At 40.9% G+C, this 21,116-nt stretch overlaps 2 protein-coding genes and 1 pseudogene across 3 annotated transcripts in view; 1 reads left to right on the top strand and 2 right to left on the bottom strand.

The window, feature by feature from the left end:
• The window catches only part of LOC311047320 (A-type voltage-gated potassium channel KCND2-like), a gene marked incomplete at both ends in the record, with an annotated part of 44,276 nt that extends 39,284 nt beyond the window's left edge, over positions 1-4,992 (top strand). The window contains 3 exons of the mRNA XM_084059998.1: positions 914-1,012; positions 2,353-2,570; positions 4,815-4,992. Of these exons, the coding sequence (XP_083916124.1) occupies positions 914-1,012; positions 2,353-2,570; positions 4,815-4,992 (495 nt within the window). The remainder of the gene's footprint in view (positions 1-913; positions 1,013-2,352; positions 2,571-4,814) is intronic.
• Positions 4,993-7,687: 2,695 nt separating this feature from the next.
• On the bottom strand, positions 7,688-10,798 carry LOC311047018 (melanopsin-B-like; the record flags this gene model as incomplete). Its single annotated transcript, XM_084059601.1, has 3 exons — positions 7,688-7,843; positions 8,864-9,062; positions 10,122-10,798. 3 exons carry the CDS (start codon positions 10,796-10,798, stop codon positions 7,697-7,699), a joined length of 1,023 nt encoding a protein of 340 aa, XP_083915727.1. The 3' UTR covers positions 7,688-7,696.
• A 166-nt stretch (positions 10,799-10,964) lies between these two features.
• On the bottom strand, positions 10,965-19,208 carry LOC311047017 (5'-nucleotidase domain-containing protein 3-like; annotated as a pseudogene). Its single transcript has 9 exons — positions 19,147-19,208; positions 18,964-19,050; positions 17,210-17,350; positions 16,595-16,659; positions 15,452-15,635; positions 15,065-15,252; positions 12,958-13,011; positions 12,499-12,523; positions 10,965-11,055 (listed from the first exon to the last, which is right to left on the bottom strand). The product of its transcript is annotated as a 5'-nucleotidase domain-containing protein 3-like (transcript).
• Positions 19,209-21,116: the final 1,908 nt, after the last annotated feature.

The raw sequence follows: 21,116 nt of genomic DNA, 5'->3' as shown, positions 1-21,116 counted from the left end.
TTCACCCAATGGTTTATGTTTGTTTTATGTACAAACTAACAAAACATGACTTCCATCTAAGGCCTGCTCACCTTTATCAGTGTGTGTGTGTGTGTGTGTGTGTGTGTGTGTGTGTGTGTGTGTGTGTGTGTGTGTGTGTGTGTGTGTGTGTGTGTGAGTGTACGTGTGAGTGTACGTGTGAGTGTGCGCGTGTGTGCGTGTGTGTGAACAGATCAGGGGTCATCAATATGTCTGACAAATGTGTCCGTGCTAAAGACTTGGTCTTGTCTGTGACAAATTTTTGATTTACACACCATTACAACGCTCATATTTTGATCATAAGACCCAATTACTGAATGTCAAGTCTCCAGGTTTTCCTCAGAATATGTATGACTCTGATTTACTATGATATGACACATTAGGAGTCCTACTAGTACTAGTGGTTCTCACATGTTTCCTTTGCAGGGACCACCATAACTCTTAGAGGGTCCATTTGGTTCCATTTGTACACTCTCAGAGTTACAGACCTGTTATATGGTCATTCAGGGCTAGCTCTTTATGTGTTCCCGCTAATATTGTTGGCCACTCATTTTGTATGTTTGACCAAAATGTCCACCACAAGACAGCATGGTGATGACCCCTGGCATAGATTCATGACTAATTGCAACTTCTAATCCTGACCATAACTGGCACATATATGCGACAGATCGTGCACCACTTGTGTGCAGCCGATGCTTCTCTAAAATGGGTCTCCATCTCACCAGGTTCTCGGCAGAATGGCTGCCTGCTGCGCTGCTGATCCGTATCTTTGGCCCTTGTTGCTTTGTATGCTCTCTTGCTCTCTACTATTTTGCTAGCTGGTGTCTGAGCCACAATTGTTATTTATTTTGCTTCTGAAGCTCATCTTTGTATGTTGTTCTCTCTGTTCTCCAAGGCCTCCAAAGAGGCAGGGCAGGTGCTGGTATCGAAGGCCACCAACCCTCCTTTTGAGACTCAACATAACCACCTCCTGAACTGCCTGGAGAAGACCACGGTAAGCATAACCCATTTTTAATGTGTTACTAAGTGTTCTAGAGACTTGATCAGTCTAAAAGTAAACACATTTTCATTTCTTTAAGTTATTTCCTTTCTTTCAGTATTTAAAATGTGAAAGCAAAATACTGATATGATAATCGGAATCTGCAATAGTTCCGGTGTCCGTTCCATAATGGTCAGGCTCTACTTTCAAGAACTTTTGCATCTATTACATACAAGGATCAGTTAAAAACAGCTTTAAATGGGTCCGGGAAATGTTGGCATACATCAGCAGCAACATGCCAAAGATAACGTGCCCCTGAGCGCAGCCAGTATAACGAACGTTGTGCCCTCAAAACAAACGAGCAGACTTCGTTTTATGCCATCTATAATTTAGAGATATAAGAGCAGCATCTCTCCCTAATGTTTTGCTGTGCCGTGACTTTTACATGTGCAACTCTAAACTCCACACAGACGTGGACGGGCAGCAAATCACTGTCTCTCATAGTCTCCTCGGAGATGGCCGAGCCTGTCCTCCTCCTCTTCCTCAGTAAAAGGCTTAGGCTGCCGGTCGACGGGGAAAAGTCAGAGTGTCGCTCTGATCCCGGCACACATGTTTACACCAAGCCTCTTATGGTGTGCATTATAGATGTCAGGGAGCTGAACACAAAGAAGTACAGAGAAGAAGGATAGGATGCTGGAGCTGAGGAGGTGATCCGGGGGGGGGGCGGGGTGGTGGTGGTGATGGTGGTGGTGGTGGTGGGGGAGCGTGTCCTCCTGCCTGGTGTCAGCCTGCCACCTGGTGGCTGTACGTGAGATGCACCCGGAGCCTGACCTTCAAGTCTGGCCCATTTGTCACAGGGATAATGCCGATGAACGCTTCCACAGATGGCACTTAGTGTGGACATCTGCGGCAATATATTTTTATTCCATCAATGACGCATTTTTCAGTGGTTATATGCTACATGCCACAGCTTTAGTTTACATTAGTTTAAAACATGTTCATTTTAAAGTGGAGACAGTGCTTCGAGTATTGAATATACAATTATTTTCCTGTTTGGTTTTTGAAAGGCGCTATATAAATTGAAGTTAGTATTATTATTATAGCCTAATGGTATGATTCATGATGGTTTTGAAAGTGGATTTCATTTGACTCTTTATTGAAGATTTTTAAGACATGATTTATGAGTTGGTGGAGTAAGAGAAAGACAGGAAGGAGAGAGGGGATCGAGCTGTGGATTATGAGCGATATTCAAACCCGTGTCATCACAATTCTGTCTGTGACCTGGCGGTACATACAGTATGTCCACTTGCTGGCTGAAGCAGCACGGTGTTGATGTCAACCCTCTCCTTGTCCAGAACCACGAGTTTGTGGACGAGCAGACGTTTCAGTCCAACTGCATGGAGATCACCTTGACCACCAAGCAGGGATCTCGTTCCTCCTCTGTGTCCTCGTCTCCGCACGGCCTGTCCTCCTGCTGCTCCAGACGCCACCGCAAGAAGAGCTTCAGCCTACCCAACTCCAACAACCAGGAGCTCAGCACCATACAGATCAGAGAGAGACCTGTGAATAACAGGTAGCCTCCGCCTCTCTCATCCTCTTTATTCTTCTCTCACAATCTTTTTCTTTCCCTCTTTTGCTCTCTCTCCCTCTTTCTGTCTCTCTTGTTCTCTTCCACTCTTTCCCCACCATCTCTCCTCTGTCTTGCTATTCCTCTCTAAAAACAAAATGGAACTGTATGCGGCTCATTTCAGACACAAAACTGGAAGTAGCAGATCAGTGTGGCTGCATTATGCATGAACATTTCTGCAGCAGCAATCCCATTTAGAATCTAGGAGACCAAGATCTTCCTGGCTGTAATTTTACAAGAAAGAGTAATGGAGATGTGTGTCATCTCCGTCTCTCTCACACACACACACACACACACACACACACACACACACACACACACACACACACACACACACACACACACACACACACACACACACAAGTACCACAGTTTAAATAATGGATTATGACTATGACAGCTGACTTTTATGCAATCATAGAACATAGTGTCAGAAATGTTTCACAACCAACTCGAGACTGTTATAGACCCAGAGCCTGCACTTTTTATGTGGACACTATCAGTTGAATTCCTCTTATGCAAGAGGAACAAATATTGTAATATTTTTTATACAAAATGCCATGTTGTATCCTAATGCCCAATATAAACAAGCATCCTAGTATAAATGTTCCTGTAAAGACCTTTTATGCACAGTCACATTCAGGCTGTGTCTTTATTAGTAGGCATTTACAGTACATGTCCCATCAACCTGCTCAGGGCCCAGTCCTCTCTCACCAGTAGAGGGCAAAGTACTCAACCCCGGTACTTGAGTCAAAGTATAGATACTCCTGGTCAAATATTACATCTACCAGTGAAAGTTGCTCTGTCAAAGTTGTACTTGAGTTAAGTTCTAGTATATAAAGTATTCAAAAGCACAAATTACAAAGTACATTTTCGTTTTAATATCAATGCAATGTTGTATTTCATGAAATAAAAAGAAAAGTCCTGCACACTGCTCTGGCTCAGCAGCATCAGTTTTTATCCAAATTGACAGACGTTTCGGTCCCTCTGGACCTTCATCAAGAGTGTCTTAAGAGTGTAAGACACTCTTGATGAAGGTCCAGAGGGACCGAAACGTCTGTCAATTTGAATAAAAGAAAACTGATGCTGCTGAGAAAGAGCTGTGTGCAGGATTTTTGTTCATGAAATACCTTTTTCATGACTGCCTCAGTTGTCACTGTCCAACCTGCATCTGCATGGTTAAAATAGAAAAACTAGAACAACCAGGTGCTCACAGGAGGTAGAAAAGGTAACTATAGTAAAAAGTGTAAATGGTGCTCACGGATCAAAAATGTGCATTTTTCACCCTGATGAAGACCTTCCAATGTCGAAACATATTGGCAGTTGCCTTTTAATAAATAAAGGCTGTTCCTATTTTTTACTCCTGAGTGCCCGGATTGTCTGTTGTTTTTTCACAATAGTTAAAATAGCTTGTGTGTGTTATTGTCACTATATTTGAAATTAGGCTAAAGTGGTTTATTAACGAGTACTTTTTCCCTTCCTAGAAATGTAGTGGAGTGAAAGCCACATCCAAAAATGTAGATGCACAAACTATGTACTGAAGTCAGTGTTGATTTCGTCGACTAAAATGAAGACGAAAAAAGTTTGTCGACTACCTTTTTTCACTGACAAAAACTAAATAAAAACTAAGCTATGATGACTAGAACTAAGACAAAATATATTGACAATTTCGTCAAAAAATAAAAACAGAGAATAGACTAAAATGTTACTGAGAGACTAGTGGAGAAGAGATCCAGTAGAACTAAAAGACAAAAACATGTCATTTTATGTTTGTTTGCACTCCGGCGTTGCGCTCTGAAAATAGCAGATCTACAAGCTCACAACGTGTCGCAACGCGACACGTTGTGAGCTTGTAAATCGTCTATTTTCAGCATGCAACCAAATGTAAAATCAGCCATTACGACGGCATCAAGGCACCGCCAAAATACATTTTAGTCGACTATAATCTTATGATATTTAGTCGACTAAAACTAGACTAACAGTAAAACCTTTCAGATGACTAAAACATGACTGAAACTAAATGAAATTTGATTCAAAAGACTATTGACGAAAACCAAATCAAAATTTGCTGTCAAAATCAACACTAACTGAAGTACAGTACTCAAGTAAATGTGCTTCGTTATGGTCCACCTGCTCAGGGCCCAGTCCTCTCACCTTGTCTCATTCTCAGTGATGATCTCTGTCACACAGCCGCTCCAGCCTGAATGCCAAACTGGACGAGACGATGCCCCTGAAGAGTGATGCGCCTTACATCACGCCCTCCATGGTCACTCTGTCTGCCCCGCCGGTGAGCACATCGGGCGGAGACGGCTCCTCCAGCACCATCTCCTACTCTCAGAGCAACATTGTGCGCGTGTCTGCATTATAAAAGGTCTGATTAGGCCATCTGGTCCTAGCAAGTTACCAGACGCTGTGGGGAGAGGGACCACTGAGCATCCAACCTGCCATAATTTAAAGGGATTGTTTGTGTTGCAGAGGTCAGGGTTTGAACCGGCACTGTTACCTTGAAGGGGAACTCTGCATGGTATTAGAAAGCTGTGGACGACTGCCTTGGGATTTTTTTTAAAAACAATAGAAAGAAAGGGAGCCCTGAAATGTTGCTCCTTAAAGCACAGTAAAGCAAGGAGACGTTAGGATGACTTGGTTATCGCTGTTGCCTAAAAAAAAAAGAAATACAAAAAAAAAGAGAAAAAAAAAGTACGGATGAAAAAAACTTTATTTTTGAATATCTGTAGTATATGTTTGTGATGTCTCATGACTCAAGGTTGGGGAAGGAGGATTTAAGTTGTAAGGGTTATTGATGGCCTCCGACGACAAAGCACACACTTAATCATCAAACGAAGGCTATTTTTGTGAATATTGTAGTAGTCTATTCACACACTGCACCCATTTAAAGCCACTCAACCACGATTTCACATTGTTTGTCTTTGAACCCTTTAATAAAATGATGACTAATAATTCCCATTGATGTAAAATGATAAACCATACATCCGCTGGAATGGATAACCGTTGTGAATATTCATTTAACTGGTTGATGTCACTGCTTGATGAGTAAAAAAAGAAAAAGAAAAAAAGTACTCCGCATCCCCAAAATGTTTGTGAAATGTGCAAGTGAGAGTCCAAATGACAAAAGATCTGTGTTGACTAACAGTACATTCTGATGTGGATCTATGTGAAAGCCATAATAAGAAATAATTGATGGTTGATAATACAGAAATATACAGGGTATATGTTAGATAGGTCACAAGGTAGGGAATACAATCAAATGTTTTCATTAATGTTAAGCTAATATTAACCCCATCTTGGACACATGCTGTAGACCTGGGACACTGTATGGTTTTGGGCATGAGATTAAGCATCAATTCGATAAAGACCCTTCTGATAATGTTAAAAAACTAAACTTGATAGGCCCATTTTGTATATTTTTCATAAATATTATACTGATAATAATAGTCTACCTTTGTAAATATCTCGGTTATAACTTTGTCAAACACCCACGAAGCTGGCTACTCTGATTTCTAGGTTTAGTTAAGTTCTTCACATAGGCTTCTATTTCTGTCTGTTAACTGGCTGAATAAAGGATTTGCATGCTGTCATTGCAGAATTCTGTTTTATTCAAATTATGATATTTCTATTTATTGGATGTTTATGAGTTATAAAAAGATATTACGCGGATTGGATAAAAGACAATGAGACTGGTATACCATGATGTGAAAGATGCATTTGTCACAATTTTGCCATTTCCACCTGAGATATGAATAATTGTGTAATTTTGACAATGACCTGGATTGTGACCTTGAAATCACAGATGAATCGTCTCTTCAGCGCAGCCTAATGATCATTCCCACCAAGTTTGATGAAAAGCTGCTCATCGGGAGGGGGGCACACGGCTGGCTCATTTGGTAAGCGCACATGCCTCAAAAAGTCCTTCCCGTAGCCAGCCTAGGTTTGAATCCGATCTCAAGCCTCTTTGCTGCATGTCATCCCATCAATCTGCTGTCTTTCTGCTCACGGTCTCTATCAAAATAAAGCAGAAATGCTAAAACAAGAAATAAAAAAATGCCCATCACGTTCTCGGCTTTGACCTTGACCTTAATTTTTACCATGACCTTTTCTACCCAAAATTAGTCATCTTTTTGGGGTAGCCTACTGGTCATTCACTCCAAAAGTCATTCAAATTTGCAAACTCCTTCTTATTTTGTTAACAGACAAACACAATTGGGCACAACCCCCATTGGCAGAGGTAACAATAGGATAACATGACATGAATGACACAATATGCATTTGGTTCAGTGGACAGAATAAACATGTAATTTGACCTATGTTTGCTATTTGACATAAGATAGTGGTAGCCTAAAGCCCAAGTTATATGCATCATGTCGCGCACCTAAATTAGCTGATCTACAAGTTCACAACGCTTCACACTGCGACACGTTGTGAGCTTGAAGATCGGCTATTTTCAGTGTGCAACACCTACGTGCAAGTAAATATAAATCAGGCGTAATTACCATTTCATTTCACAATGTTTTGATATAGTAATTGAGAAATTCCTTGAAAATGCTCCTCTGAGGATTACAGTGTGCTGGTGACAAGATCCCAAGCCTCCCTGGGTACAAACATGTGTGGACCTGACTGGCCCAGTGGTAGGTCCTGAGCACAGGGGCTTTGGAGACCTAAACACAGCAGCGCTGTGCAGCAGTGTTTGTTCTGACTGTGCCTGAGTATAGGTGATTGCCTTGGCTCAGGTCCGCTCTCAGCATGTAACCCCTCAAGTGTTTATTAACTGCCAAGGATGTGTGACGACTTTAAGCTCACTGGAAGATTGTGTTGAATTGTCTCCATGACAGGACAACAAACTCCCCAGAGGCAGCATCATAATAGGGAAATAAACATGGAAACCTAACCTTTCAAATTTCAATTTTCAGTTGACATTTTGAAGCGCTCCGTGAATACTAATGTATTATGAAATGAATGTATTTGTGTTGAGCACTTCAGCAAACAGCGGAATTCTGTTGTGATCATCTGGTCCTAGTGTCATGCCATTCAAGAGTGGAAAACAGTTGCAATCACATTTAAAAAAATGATTTCCACTTGTTCCTGAGCCTGTAAAACTCTGTCCGAAACTGAGGGTTCACTGCTGCATATATTATCGGATCACTAAGGGACGTCATGCAGGCAACTGAGACGGACAGGACCTCCACATTCAACATGATCGTCATCTAGAAGCCAGAAGAAAGTGGTGTCATAAAATGGCAGAATCATTTGGATGTTTTCATAATTATAATCTTATTACATCTACTTAACCCTTAGATGCAGCCCTAAAAACATGTCAAAATATAAAACTGAGCAATATTATTCTAACGACCAATCAAATCAATTTATGTTGTTTTACTGTAACAGTTTTATAAACTGGAAATCTGTAATAACGTTACAACTTTAATATTTTAATAATTTTAAAATAATTTTATATGGCCTACTGATTATTTGTTAGGGCTGGGGAATAATTCCATATTATATCAATATCGTGATATGAGACTAGATCGTCTGGGATCGTTGATATTGTAAGTGTTGTAATATTGTAAGTGTTGCTTTTTCTTGGTTTTAAATGGTGCTGCTGCGTTATAGTAATGTGATGTACTTTTCTGAACTTTACTGAATATTCTTGCTTGTTCTATTATTTGCCTTTACACGCTTAGTTATTATAATGGCATTGCTGATGCATTACTTTATTTTTCCAAAATGTTATTATTATATAAATATGAAGCTAATTAAATGAAATAATATGTTAATGTTATGTGAAAGCACCAACAGTCATACCCACAGTATCATCAAAATATTGATATCGAGGTATTTGGTCAAACATATTGTGATATTTGATTTTGTCCTTTTGACCCAGCCCTTTTTGTCTTCTTTTTTTTTTTTTTTTCTTTTTTACAAATGTGAGAAAATACGACAGCTGAGAAATCTGTCAGTCAAATATGAAAGAATTATGAATAATACATTCCTCAAATTAAATGGGGATGTTTGGACCCAAGTACTGGAATTTACCCCAAAATATAGGTTTATGTTTCTTCATATTTTTCCCCTTTCATGTGTAACTGGGAGCAGAAATTACATTTTACGTTTTGTTGAATATTGCATAAGACAGAGGCTGCTGGGTCTGCTTCTAAGGGTTAAATAAAAAAAATGATGTGGTCATGATAATGGGGTCAAAAAGATCCAGAATTGAAAACACCTACCCCATTACTTCTGTTCTGATGAGCCCAAAAATTCAGCTGAATAGTTGTTATCAGTGGCAACCAGAACAGGAGAAAGGTGAAAATGATGTAGCCGGAGCGCTTAGCCATTTTACTTTCCTTGTTTTTGTTGACTCTCTCTTTATTGCCTAAAGAAGGCATCATACAAACAGCACCATCTACCTCTGCACTTGACACTTCACTTGTATGATTTGCTTGAGCTTGGGGAAATGCACAAACGAAAAACACTTCACTGCCGTTATTGTCTTTGACTTGCTCCGTGCTTATCAGCGAAACTGAAGAGCATACAGTCCCATTTGCCTGTGGTGCAGATGATTTATCAGGACGGGGTTCTTTTGTTTCGTACAGCTCCTTTTCGATACACGCTTTATCTCCAGACTCCTTTTCAAAGACGCTTTGTCCCTCTGTTTCTGGGCTCATTAAATCGGCCACACTAACTTGATTGCATGACTTTGGCTCTATTTGCACCACAAGAGGCTGTTGCAGGTCAAATGGTGTTTTCTCTTTTTGTTTCAACTCATTTTTATCATCCAATGTTTTAAACCTGCTTTGTGTCTCTTTAACAAGGGTCCTCAAACCAACTTCCACTGGCTTATTATCTGTCCTGGATGACTTTGGGTGTAGGCCTACTTGCTTCACTTGAAGTTGAGATCCTTCCTTCCCAGATGGTGCTTCATCTCTGTGCACTGTAGCTGTGTATTTGATTTTAGTGTCTGAATTCGTTAAGATGCCTTTTGGCTTTTCAGTCACGTCGAGCAGGGACACCGTCAAATCTTTACTGGATGAGCTTGGTTCCACTTGCTTCACACAAGGAATGGCTTGTTCTACTCCAGGGAACAATGCCTCCATTTTTACTTGAGCTTTGGTGTCATTTTTGTTGCCTGTGTTTTTGAAACTACCTTTTGTCACCTTTGTTGAACTCAGTAGCAGGGCTGTGGAATCTTTATGGGATGCATTTGGTTCTTTCGGATGAGATTTTTCATGTGTTGACTCAGGTAACCTCACTGTAGCTTCAATTTTACTTTCTGGCGGTTTTGGTGAGCCCTGTATAACAACCAAAGAATCTATATTTGAGGAATTTGTTTCAGCTTGTATTACCTGCTCCACCTGTGCAACTGTTTGCCTCTGGGTTTGGTTTTGCTCTAATTCACTTTGTCCTTTCTCCCCACCTTTGTCCTCCTTTTCCTTTTGTTCATCTGTTGTGTCCTTTGTTTTTTCTTTTTTAGAAAGAGGGACAGACCCTTTGTCAAATATTTTACGGCTGTGTGCTCGTACTATTGTAAATATGCGAGCGTAGAATCCAGTGATCAAAACAAAGCAGGCTATCCACAGTGGAGCCAAAATGTAGAGTCCAAAGGTGTCATAGGAATACATTGTTCCCATGTGTGTTCCATTGCATTTCACATAGACGGGCGAGTCCTTTACAAATGTTAGACAAAGAACGGCAACCAGAATAGCCAAGGTCCAAATCAGAGGAATCAATACCATAACACGTTTTCTCCTTTGAACAGATTTGAAGGGGTTTGCAATGGCCTGGTATCTCTCTGCACTTATGCACGCTAAAGTCAGCAGCTGGACGCAGCAGCCGAAGGAGAAAGTAACCACCTGTGCATTGCAGGTCAATTCATCCACACGTCCTCTTTGATGCACCGTTGTGACAATGGTGAAGAGAATGGGGCAGTCGACAGCACAACGGAGGATGTCTATAATCGCAAGATTCACCAGCATTGCATTATTCCACGTTTGTAGTGATGTTTGGTGATACACTGCCCAGACGACAAAAAGGTTAGCCATGATGCCAACAATGGAAGTGATCAGCAGGATGGAGCAGTTTGCCACGAGGAACGCAATGTCAATGTACTCCTCCCAGACTGTGTTATTCCAAGAACCCACTGTAACGGTTAAACCACTTTTCATCTCCAACTTCAAGGAGTCGTTTCCTGGCGTATAGGCTATGAATGCTTCTGGTCTTCTCGTGTCCACTGAGCATCTGTACAGCTAACTAAGCCTTTCTCTAACAGGCACTTGAGCCGCAGCTGAGTAACTGAGATCCCAGTTTGATCCCTTGCCATTACCGCTGATGTCAAGTGACGCCCTGGCCTTTCATCAACACCCCGCACTTGGAACAGGTCACCTGGGAGCCCTCCATACTCTCCATCTTCATTAACACCTGGCTGTAGAGTCGGCCCACAGCAGAGATGATTGCACAAAATGGTGATGATTAATTGAAGCACTATTCTTTTGGGTTATTATGTCACACATTGCATGCCATTGCAAGTCTAATAAATTACATTACATACAGGATATTTTCTCGACTGGTCGGAAACCTTGTATGTCAGTAGGCCAAGGAAGTAAGTGTAAATGGTTACTTTTAAGGAAATAGAAAAAAGAACCTGTGTTCAAATAGATCCAATGTAGTTATTATTTAGCTACAAGCTCTTAATACTTTGTTTAATATCTAGAAAACCCACTGACAGACTCAACGACTTTCAGTCTGGCATGCCTAATTAGAATGAATACTTAATGATTATACATAATTAATTGACTTAATTACTTAAATTAAATACTAATCAAAAGTATTGGTATCAAAGTGTGCTTAAAGTACCAAAAGTACTCATTATGCACTGCAGAAGGTCCAATTTCACAATCTTTTCAAAATAGCAGATCTGCAAGGTCACATGTGAGCTTGTACATCGGCTACTTTCAAATGGCCGGAATGTTTATAGGTCTGAAGTAATGTATGTTTTGTACTAATAATCAAAATCTACAAAGTAACTAGTAACTAAAGTTTTCAAATAATTGTAGTGGAGTAAAATGTAACCCCCATGTCAAATTAGGGTGTACACATTATGACATAAAATAAATAAATATGACACCAGTTCATTAAAATGAATAAACAAGTCATTCAATTACACAAGTAATTCATTAAATGCATAAATGGGTTGATAATGTGTAAGTCAACAGTAAAACTGTACCTGTACAAAAAAGAACACATCCCTTTAAGGCAGGCAGTGATGTGACTTCTCCTTTAAGGACACACTGTGTGTCATATAGGAGCTGAGAGCATCTTCTTTTCGCAGATGAGTGAGGCTGGGACCGAGGTTAAGCTGAGAGGGGAAGGAGAGAGAAGCAGACACAGAAAGTGACTTAAATTGGTTTGAGAAAGAAAAAACTGATAAAAAACGTTTGATACAGCCATAAAGAGTGTCTTACCACCTTTGTGAAGAGCTTGGTCAGACTTAGGAGCAGAGCAGCACCTGCCTGGTTTGTGCTTGTGTTTGCACAGACCAAGTGTTTTGGTGAGTTAAAAACAAATGCATTGATCACTGCTAAATATTTGTACTTGCGCCTTTTTAAATGGAAACGTTTTTGGTATTATTTTATAAGAGTAACCGTGTATTGTGTACATTTGATGGTAAAATGTAGAGATTTATTCATGTAAAAAGCGAATTGTTTGATCAAGGCAGTTTAGCTGGGCAGCCAGCTGACAGCAATCAGTCATCAATTTGGGTCTACTGGTCCACTGCAGCTAGTGTTAATTGGCCTACAGTACCTGAAGCCCTTTGTTGTGTGATCTGAGTCATTGCTGATTGATAGTGATTTATTTTCTTTATGACCTGTTGTACAGGTCAGGTTTTGTTCCTGTTGGAAAACAGAGAGGATATTTCTTGGAGATACAAGATGGCGAGCTAGGAAGACCACGAACACTGATTCAAGGAACACCTACATGCCAGTGCAAGGGTCCACTTTGCACGGTCAGACCACTGTGTAACTCACTGCCAAAGCGGTAGGAGTATTGCAGTATAATTTGTTTGATTATTTTTATTTTTGGACTGAACTGAAAAAAGACAATTCAAGTGCCACAAAGTTTTTTGGATTTAGAGTTAACTGAACTGACAAAGGACTGATTCATAGTGTCAGATACACTTCATTTTTTGATATAGAAACACATTTTTTTAAATTGATATCTAACCTGTTTGAAATGTAACATTTTTTTATTTTATCGTCATAACATCAAGTTGTGATGTAAAAGGTATTGAGAACATTGTATTTTGATTTTTGAAACTATTACTTACCCTCTACCTGTGAAATGTGATTATTGAAGCCTGGTTTGGTGAATCTAATTTTACCTGTGGAGAAAGGGAAAGAGTTAACTCACGATTGTTAAACAAAAATGGAGACAGAATAGATACAAACTATTTTACTAAAATTAGTTTGGCCTGTCTAAAACAGTTGACCTAAAATAGGAAACTAAAATAACTAAACTTAGTTTTAAAATAGATAAACTAAATCAGGGGTCTTCAACAGGGGGTCCGGGACCCCTGGGGGGTCCTCAGAGCTACTACAGGGGATCCGCTAAATCTTTGTGTGATATTTATTTTCTTTACCTTAACCACTTGAACCCTAGCATCCCCTTTTCTTTTTTTTTTAGACTTTTTTTAATTTATTGTGTCAAAAACCTTCATCTCCGCCATTAAAAGAAAAAATAAGTGAACAATAAACAAATACTACGGTTCTTAACATACTTTAAATGGATGAAAATTACACACCTAAAAAAAAACATAAAATATATCCCTACAAGGATCATAAATCTCCACGGAGGCGTCCACCAGGTCCAACACCGGCCATGTTTTAATTGGTCTTGAATAGTATAGTGCCACCACTCTCCAAAAACCCCACACCAGCTGGTGCTGTGTGGCTGGTGGGGGGGGGGGGGGGGGGGGGGGGGGGGGGTGGGGGCCATGCCAAAGCGGTTTCGAGCTCCGCCGGCTCTACGGAGGCGTCCACCAGGTCCAACACCGGCCATGTTTTAATTGGTCTTGAATAGTATAGTGCCACCACTCTCCAAAAACGCGGCCTCTCTCCAAAGATTAGATGTAGATTACATTAGATGTAGCACCAAGCACAAAAAAATTTGAACGCTGGACTTTTAGTGGATGTCTTGACTTTTATGGCGGAGGAGAACTTTTTTACATTAGGATTGGAAGGTACCCAATACGTCCCATCAGCACTGCTGAAAGGTGATTGTTATTGTATGTTGTATGTGTTGTATGTCTTTGTCTAACTTTAAAGTAAAATGGGGTCAGGGGGCATATCAGGAGGTGCTGCATGGTCTGTGGTTCAGTGCCAGTCACACCCAACGTCCCTGTCCCTGTCCCAGTTATTACAGATGAGTCAATCTCTCAGCTCTCTTTTAACTCTATTACAAGAGGATGCACTATATTGGAATGAAGTTTGCCGGCTTTTCAGAGGTGGAAAGTAACTAAGTACATTTAATCAAGTATACTTGTCCTCACTAATATGATGTCATTGGTAGGCAAGTTTCTGAACTGTCCACAGCCCTCCTTTGAGACAATTTAATTAAATCTTTATTAGCGCACTCAGGTCCATAGAAATACGTACATTTTTTGAGTGGTGTAGCCGCTCCTATAAGTGGATTTGGGACCCATCCGTGGTGGAAGTTTTTCTTTCCGTCGTGAAAATGTGTCTTTCGCTGTACTGTGATTGGCTGATTGGTATTCAGACCCTTTTCTCAGTACTGTGATTGGCTAGCGAGACGCATGATGAAATTAATAACCTATAAATATCACCTCTCAGTTCAAAGAAAATACTTTTCTTTGAAGTGAGCTTCCATCACTGTGATGACCACTGTTGTTTTTAAATAGCACCGCTCACTTCACACTGGGTGTGATTTTTATTTTTTAAAGAAACGCGACAGGCAATAGGACTAGACAGAAATGGTGCCATTTTCTAATGAGCACTAGCGAAGACCAATTATGTGAACATGGACTGAAAATGGGTGAAGTGATAAGCTACATAAATACACAAAGTGACACTAAATAAATCAACAATAACTCCAAATGGCAGCAGGATGGAATTTGGGCTTTGGTACCAGTTGGGCCAATCCTGAATTGAGGATTATGACACGTGTGTGTGTGTGTGTGTGTGTGTGTGTGTGTGTGTGTGTGTGTGTGTGTGTGTGTGTGTGTGTGTGTGTGTGTGTGTGTGTGTGTGTGTGTGTGTGTGTGTGTGTGTGTGTGTGTGTGTGTGTGTGTGTGTGTGTGTGTGTGTGTGTGTGTGTGTGTTCTACCAGCCAAAGAAGCAGTTTAGCAAACGGCTCGCCAGTTTCTGAATCTTTTAACTGCTGTGGCTGAAAGAACGTTTGGGGCTGTGGGCTGTCACCGGTGGCAGGCCTCAGCTCAGGCCAGGGTGACTCGTGCTGCAGGGGCGTGCGGCGGGGGAAGAAAGTGTGCTGCAAGTTGTAGCCGAGCAGGCAGCTGATGGAGGGCATGTATATGTCGGCAAATCGTGACAGACGGTGGGAGAAGTAGGTGGGGTTGTGCGACGTCCGGAAGAGTCTCAAAGGAGGGCTGTGGACAGTTCAGAAACCTGCCTATCAATGACATCATCATATTAGTGAGGACCAATTATATGAAGATACGTTTGAAAATAGGTAAAGTCTCAAAAGCTAGAGGGGGGAAAGAAAAGAGTAGCACTGTGTTAATGCATGGTCTCCTGTGGGGCTGTGGGCTGTGACCGGTGGCAGGCCTCTGCTCAGGCCAGGGTGACTCGTGCCGCAGGGGCGTGCGGCGGGGGAAGGAGGTGTGCTGCAAGTTGTAGCTGAGCAGGCAGCTGATGGAGGGCATGTATATGTCGGCGAATCGTGACAGCCGGTTTGGAGAAATAGGTGGGGTTGTGCGACGTCCGGAAGAGGCTTCCAAATTGTCTGTTAAACATTTTCTTGGTCTTGGACCTGTCAATAAAACATGGTGCATAATGTAAAGGCTTCATATGATCCATCTATACCCATATGGCATGCAATATGCTGTAAATTGTGTCAATTTAAGTGCAATATTACGTGTACTGTAACATTTTTGTTGGCTACTTGAAATACACTAAAGTGAACTACAATACTCTGTTCATACTTTTAATTCTGTAAATATTGTCTGTTTACCAAGGAGCTTATACTCCTGCTATAGACAAGTGTCGATATACTGTATGTAGAAGTCGCACGAAAAATGCCAGAAGACCCTGATGCATTTATGCTGAGACTAAGAGTTAAGACATCTGCTAAGTGCTGTCAGGTAACCAGCTGAATGCCTCCAGCAGGTCTGTTCAGGTAAAGCAAAAGATGCACACTTTATTTCATATGTCATGGCAATGACAGAATCGTTGGTCCAGCAAAACGTAATACAACCTTTTTTTTGGTGGGGGCTGACACGGTTTTATATTGTAAGTATTAAAGAGACTTTAGACTGACAGTTTTCGATTGACTGTTTTGCAGACAGTTAGCCGACATGATTATTTGGTTAATTAGAGTAAAAAATAAATAAAAAACACATATCCAACCCGAAATGAAAAATAATGCACGATATGAAAGAAATGTTTGTCCGAATGTAAAAGGTTCAAATCTGACTCTGAGCTACACTCATTTTCTTTCACTTTCGCACTCTCTCTTAACTAATAGACCTTCAAGTGTGGAGTGCATATTATTTAAAATGTAACCAATAAGCCGATAAGAATATATTACTAATGGTGACATGAACCTCCCTGTGATCAAATTCTTACTTTTTAATTGTAACTCTCTTCCTTATTTCTACATTGACAGCAGCCTACCAAGCCTAATTCCTTGTATGTGGCTAATGTACTAACTCTGCTTCTGTGCAGCAGCAAATGTTTATGAAAGCTCAAAGTGCGACAAATCTTCTTTACCTCATGGACGCCCTCTCGTTGATCCACTCCTGGACAACCGCTTGGGAAGATGGATCCCTGTGGACCTGTTTGACAACAGAAGTTGAACAGAGAAGATAAGCGGATCTAAGCACACACTTGTGCAATTTTACTTCAGGCCCACACACATCTATTTTCACAACCCGACCCAACCTGCTGTCATTAAAGACCGCTACAGTGTTTTCAATGGGGAAGCTGGAATAAATAAATACAGTAGTACACAGGGGAGAGTGTGAGAGAGAACCAGAATGGAAGAGAGTGAATGAGAGAGTGAATAGAACAACGTAGGTACAATATAGTACTGTAACATATACCACTAATACCTACAATAAAATTGACAACACACAGAGCTCTTAAATACATACTGAGTGTTGTCAACATTCATTCATGTCCATGATTCAGCCCTGAGGCCACCTAGCTAAATTCATATACATTATAAATTAACCATCCGGACCCTATTGTCCCTATTCTGGGGCAAACATTTGGTGTAGAGTTAAAAAAAAGAACCCCTGGTGTACACCGGTCAACCTACTATATAGGGTTTAAGTGGTTAAGCATGATCTGCTTAACGTACGTCCTTGCTGATTGTTATCTGACCTGCATCTGTTCTATGAGTCCGGTCAGTGCCTGCAGCCAGGTCATCATGTGGACATATTGGAGTGTGTTTATTATCTTTATCTCCTTCCTCAGCTCCTGTATGATGGCACCCATCCTCCAGCCGTGCTTCAGAGTAAGATCCTGCAGAGGACACAGAAGCAGAGAGGACGCCTATCATACCCATTCTGCAGGAATATCACTGTTTTCAAAAAAGACTTTTCAAGGACAGAACAGGGAAGCGATTGAGATGATTGCCTCTGGGGTTGCATGTAATGCTGAGGTTCATGGGCTCAAATCAGCTTCCCTCTGTGCCCCCGTAACACTCTCTAGTCTCTATCGCTCCATTTACCTGAGTAAATGGACAGCCCACTCTTAATTTTAGACAAAAAAAATATGCCAAAGAAAACCAATGAGTTAACAATTTGCTCCTCATTGTGTTGGCAAAGCCTGGTATTATTCAGTATTCTTGGTCTCTTCTGCATAACTTTGTCAAGTAGCCTAATTTTGACCACAACATCCTTCCTATATTAAAATTGCCTGAAGGGTGGGTGGACCGACAGTGGATGTAACATCCAAACTTGTGCGGCGGGGGAAGAAAGTGTGCTGCAAGTTGTAGCAGAGCAGGCAACTGATGGAGGGCATGTATATGTCGGCGAATCGTGACAGCCGGTGGGAGAAGTAGGCGGGGTTGTGCGACTTCCGGAAGAGGCTTCCAAATTGTGTGTTAAACATTTTCTCGGTCTTGGACCTGTCAATAAAACATGGTGCATAATGTAAAGGCTTCATATGATCCATCTATACCCATATGGCATGCAATATGCTGTAAATGATGTCAATTTAAGTGCAATATAAGAAGACCTATGAGCAATGAGTTAACAATTTGCTCCTCATTGTGTTGGCAAAGCCTGGTATTATTCAGTGCTATTACTCCCCCCTGCTGCATACAAACACATTACATCTATTAAGCTAACCCTTGTATATCTATTAATGTCACACATTTGTGGGATCCTGCCAAAAATAAGATGATGTATCATGGTATGTCATACCTATGCAAGGGCCAATTTGAATGTCTCCTATTATAGTTGACCATTAGCCAATAGCTTATCAAGTGGAGACACACTGATGTCCCCCCTGATGTCAGGACAGCAGAGTCACTGCCCATCTTTCGCCGCAGGCTGAAGACCCACCTCTTCAGGAAACACTACCCTTCCTCTTTGCCTTGCCTACTTGTTGTCAATTAGTTGTACGAGCTCTTGTTTTATTGGATCTTGTTTATTCGATACACTTTGTGGTTTTAGCTCTTGCTCATTTGATTTTCCTATTTGTCTCATCTGTTTAAGAAAGTAGGTAGCTGATATATTGCACTTTTACCTTAGCGCTAGGTATGCTCTTAGTTGCTTGTTTAGAAGAGAATGCACTTAAAACTTCTGGTGATTAGTAGTTTCCTTGCCTACCTATGTTGAATGCACTTATTGTAAGTCGCTTTGGATAAAAGCGTCTGCTAAATGACTGTAATGTAATGACACACCCAAGTTTGTGTCAATGATATGCAGTGAAGACTGTTAATGGATTTGATATTACAGTACTCAAACGTCAAGCATGTATTCTAAACATCACTCACCCATATCATGATCACTAGATGCATGCATGTATTTCTATCATGCTACTGTAGCTGTCAAATTGTTACAGTAAAAAAATGAAACTGTTTTTTTATGGAAACAGTGTTTTTATGAAGATGTGTGTTTGCTGCTTACAGCAAGGTCACTGTAGAGGTGATCTCCAAAATAGAGCACCTTGGAACCTCTCCACCCCGTCAGCCTCTGGAAATCATGCACGTTTCCCTGTACAGAGATACAAACAAACAGACCCATGTTATAAAGAGGGTGATCAACCAACAGCAATGCCTCTGGAATGTGGAGTGGCCTGGTACACAACACCTGCTTGTAGATCCGTCCCTTCTTCCAAGCGGTGAATCATGTCAGACTCCATCACCCCTTCCGATGTCACTCGGCTGAACGCTCTACAATGGGGGGGGGGGGGTTATACTGTGTGCACTCGCGAGCACACGCACACTTCCTCAATCCTGACCCTTCTTATCAGGCAAGTTGGTGCTCCAGACAAGCAACATAAGCACCACGCACAAATGGATAAATAAACACATGTGCTACGGTGCTACAGGACTGCTTCAGTGCTTCATACACCACAACAGAAGTCGCAGACACATCTTATATATTACTTTGTGGCTGATGTCAACATAATTGCACACTGTGCAAAATGCATGGTTCTGTACATAGACTGTATAAAGAGAAGGTTCTGTAACACTAAGGGGTGAAGACACAGCCATTCTTTTTGGTATTTGGGGAGGAATTTCTTCTTTTTAGTGACAGGAGTACTGTCATCACTCTCCGCGCCTATGAATATAATGTTTAATGTATATAGAATTGTACTCTCACTCTAGTCTAGTCTTCTCTTTCTTGATACTCAGGTGAGTTGTGGCAGCTGAGACAATTGCTCACTGATGCCACCTATTGGCCACCTAGTCTATTAAATAGTACTTTTAATCAGCAGAACGGTACCTACCTATGACACATCATTACCAGATGTGTCATCATTACAGATCATTATCAGATTCAGCAGGAGCCCACTACATACATATACCAGTTAACCAATTTAACCCTGGTATCCCAATTTTGGGCATGTCATAGGTAAAAATTTAACACGGTGCTATGCATTGTGGCTATTTTCTAAATAATATATTATATACACTATAGATACAATTATTTAGTGGATAATTGGTTAAGCATCTATGAAATAGTTCAGCACAGGATATAACCTGACAAAGTAAAACCTTATGATAAACCTAACCTCATCATCAGTATAAACCAGGGGTCTTCAACATTTTCAGGCCAAGGACCCCCTAGCTGAGAGAGAGATGAAGCAGGGACCCCCACTATATTGTATAAAATTGTTTCAGATTAAACTTGTTTTTTTTACTTGATCTGCTCTTTTTTCCCTCTACAACTATACCTCTTTGTCTTTGCCAAAAATAGCCGATCTACAAGCTCACAACGCCTTGCAGAGCTTGTAGATCTGTCTACAAGTGTCTACTGTCTTAGATCTAAAGTTCTCCTAAGAATAGGGGTTCAAGTCAGGTCGTTAATGTAAAAAAAATATCCTATCACACAAAGATTTGGAGGCCCCCCTGTAGTAACTCTGAGGACCCCCTAGGGGTCCCGGACCCCCTGTTGAAGACCCCTGGTATAAACGAATACATATTACTTAACAGAAGATACAAACACACACATACCTGAGCCATTAGTGCCCATGATGCAGTTGAACCACCTCATAAAAGGGCCAAAGATGTGCATTCCTCGCCATAACTCAGAGCGCTCATCTTGAAGAAGGTCTCTCTGCAGGAGATGAAGGGCTGAAAGACCGTTCCACCTGTGTTGCCTGATTCTGAGAGAGAAACAAGCAGGGCCACCGTTTCCCAAACAGTGGGTCGGGACCCATGTTTGGGTCGCGGACCAATTTTCATGGGTCGTGAGTGAATATCCCCCCTTTTTTTATTCCAGTACATGATATCAAAAGATTTTTTTAAATCAAAACATCAATTAAAGATAATTCAAACATTTCTTTTTTAAATATTTCATAAATAAAATGAAAATAATCTAATAATTTCCTATAAATGAAAAAGGTATAAGAAGTAGGCTGGCTATAGTGATCTTCGGGCTTGCAGATCTGCTATTTTCACTAGTTTGGGACCCTGGCAAAGGCCTAATTTCTCTTTTGGGTCTTGAGCTAAAAAGTTTGGGAACTACTGGACTATTAGGCCACATCAACACTTTAAACCCATATGCATTGGCTATTTGAAAATAGCTGATCTACAAGCTCACAACGCATGGTG

This window comes from Gymnoscopelus microlampas (assembly GCF_963454915.1).
Source record: "Gymnoscopelus microlampas genome assembly, chromosome: 6".
NCBI classification, from domain to species: Eukaryota; Metazoa; Chordata; class Actinopteri; order Myctophiformes; family Myctophidae; genus Gymnoscopelus; species Gymnoscopelus microlampas.
Note: the sequence above shows the minus strand (reverse complement) of the source record. Positions and strands in the feature narration are given on the sequence as shown.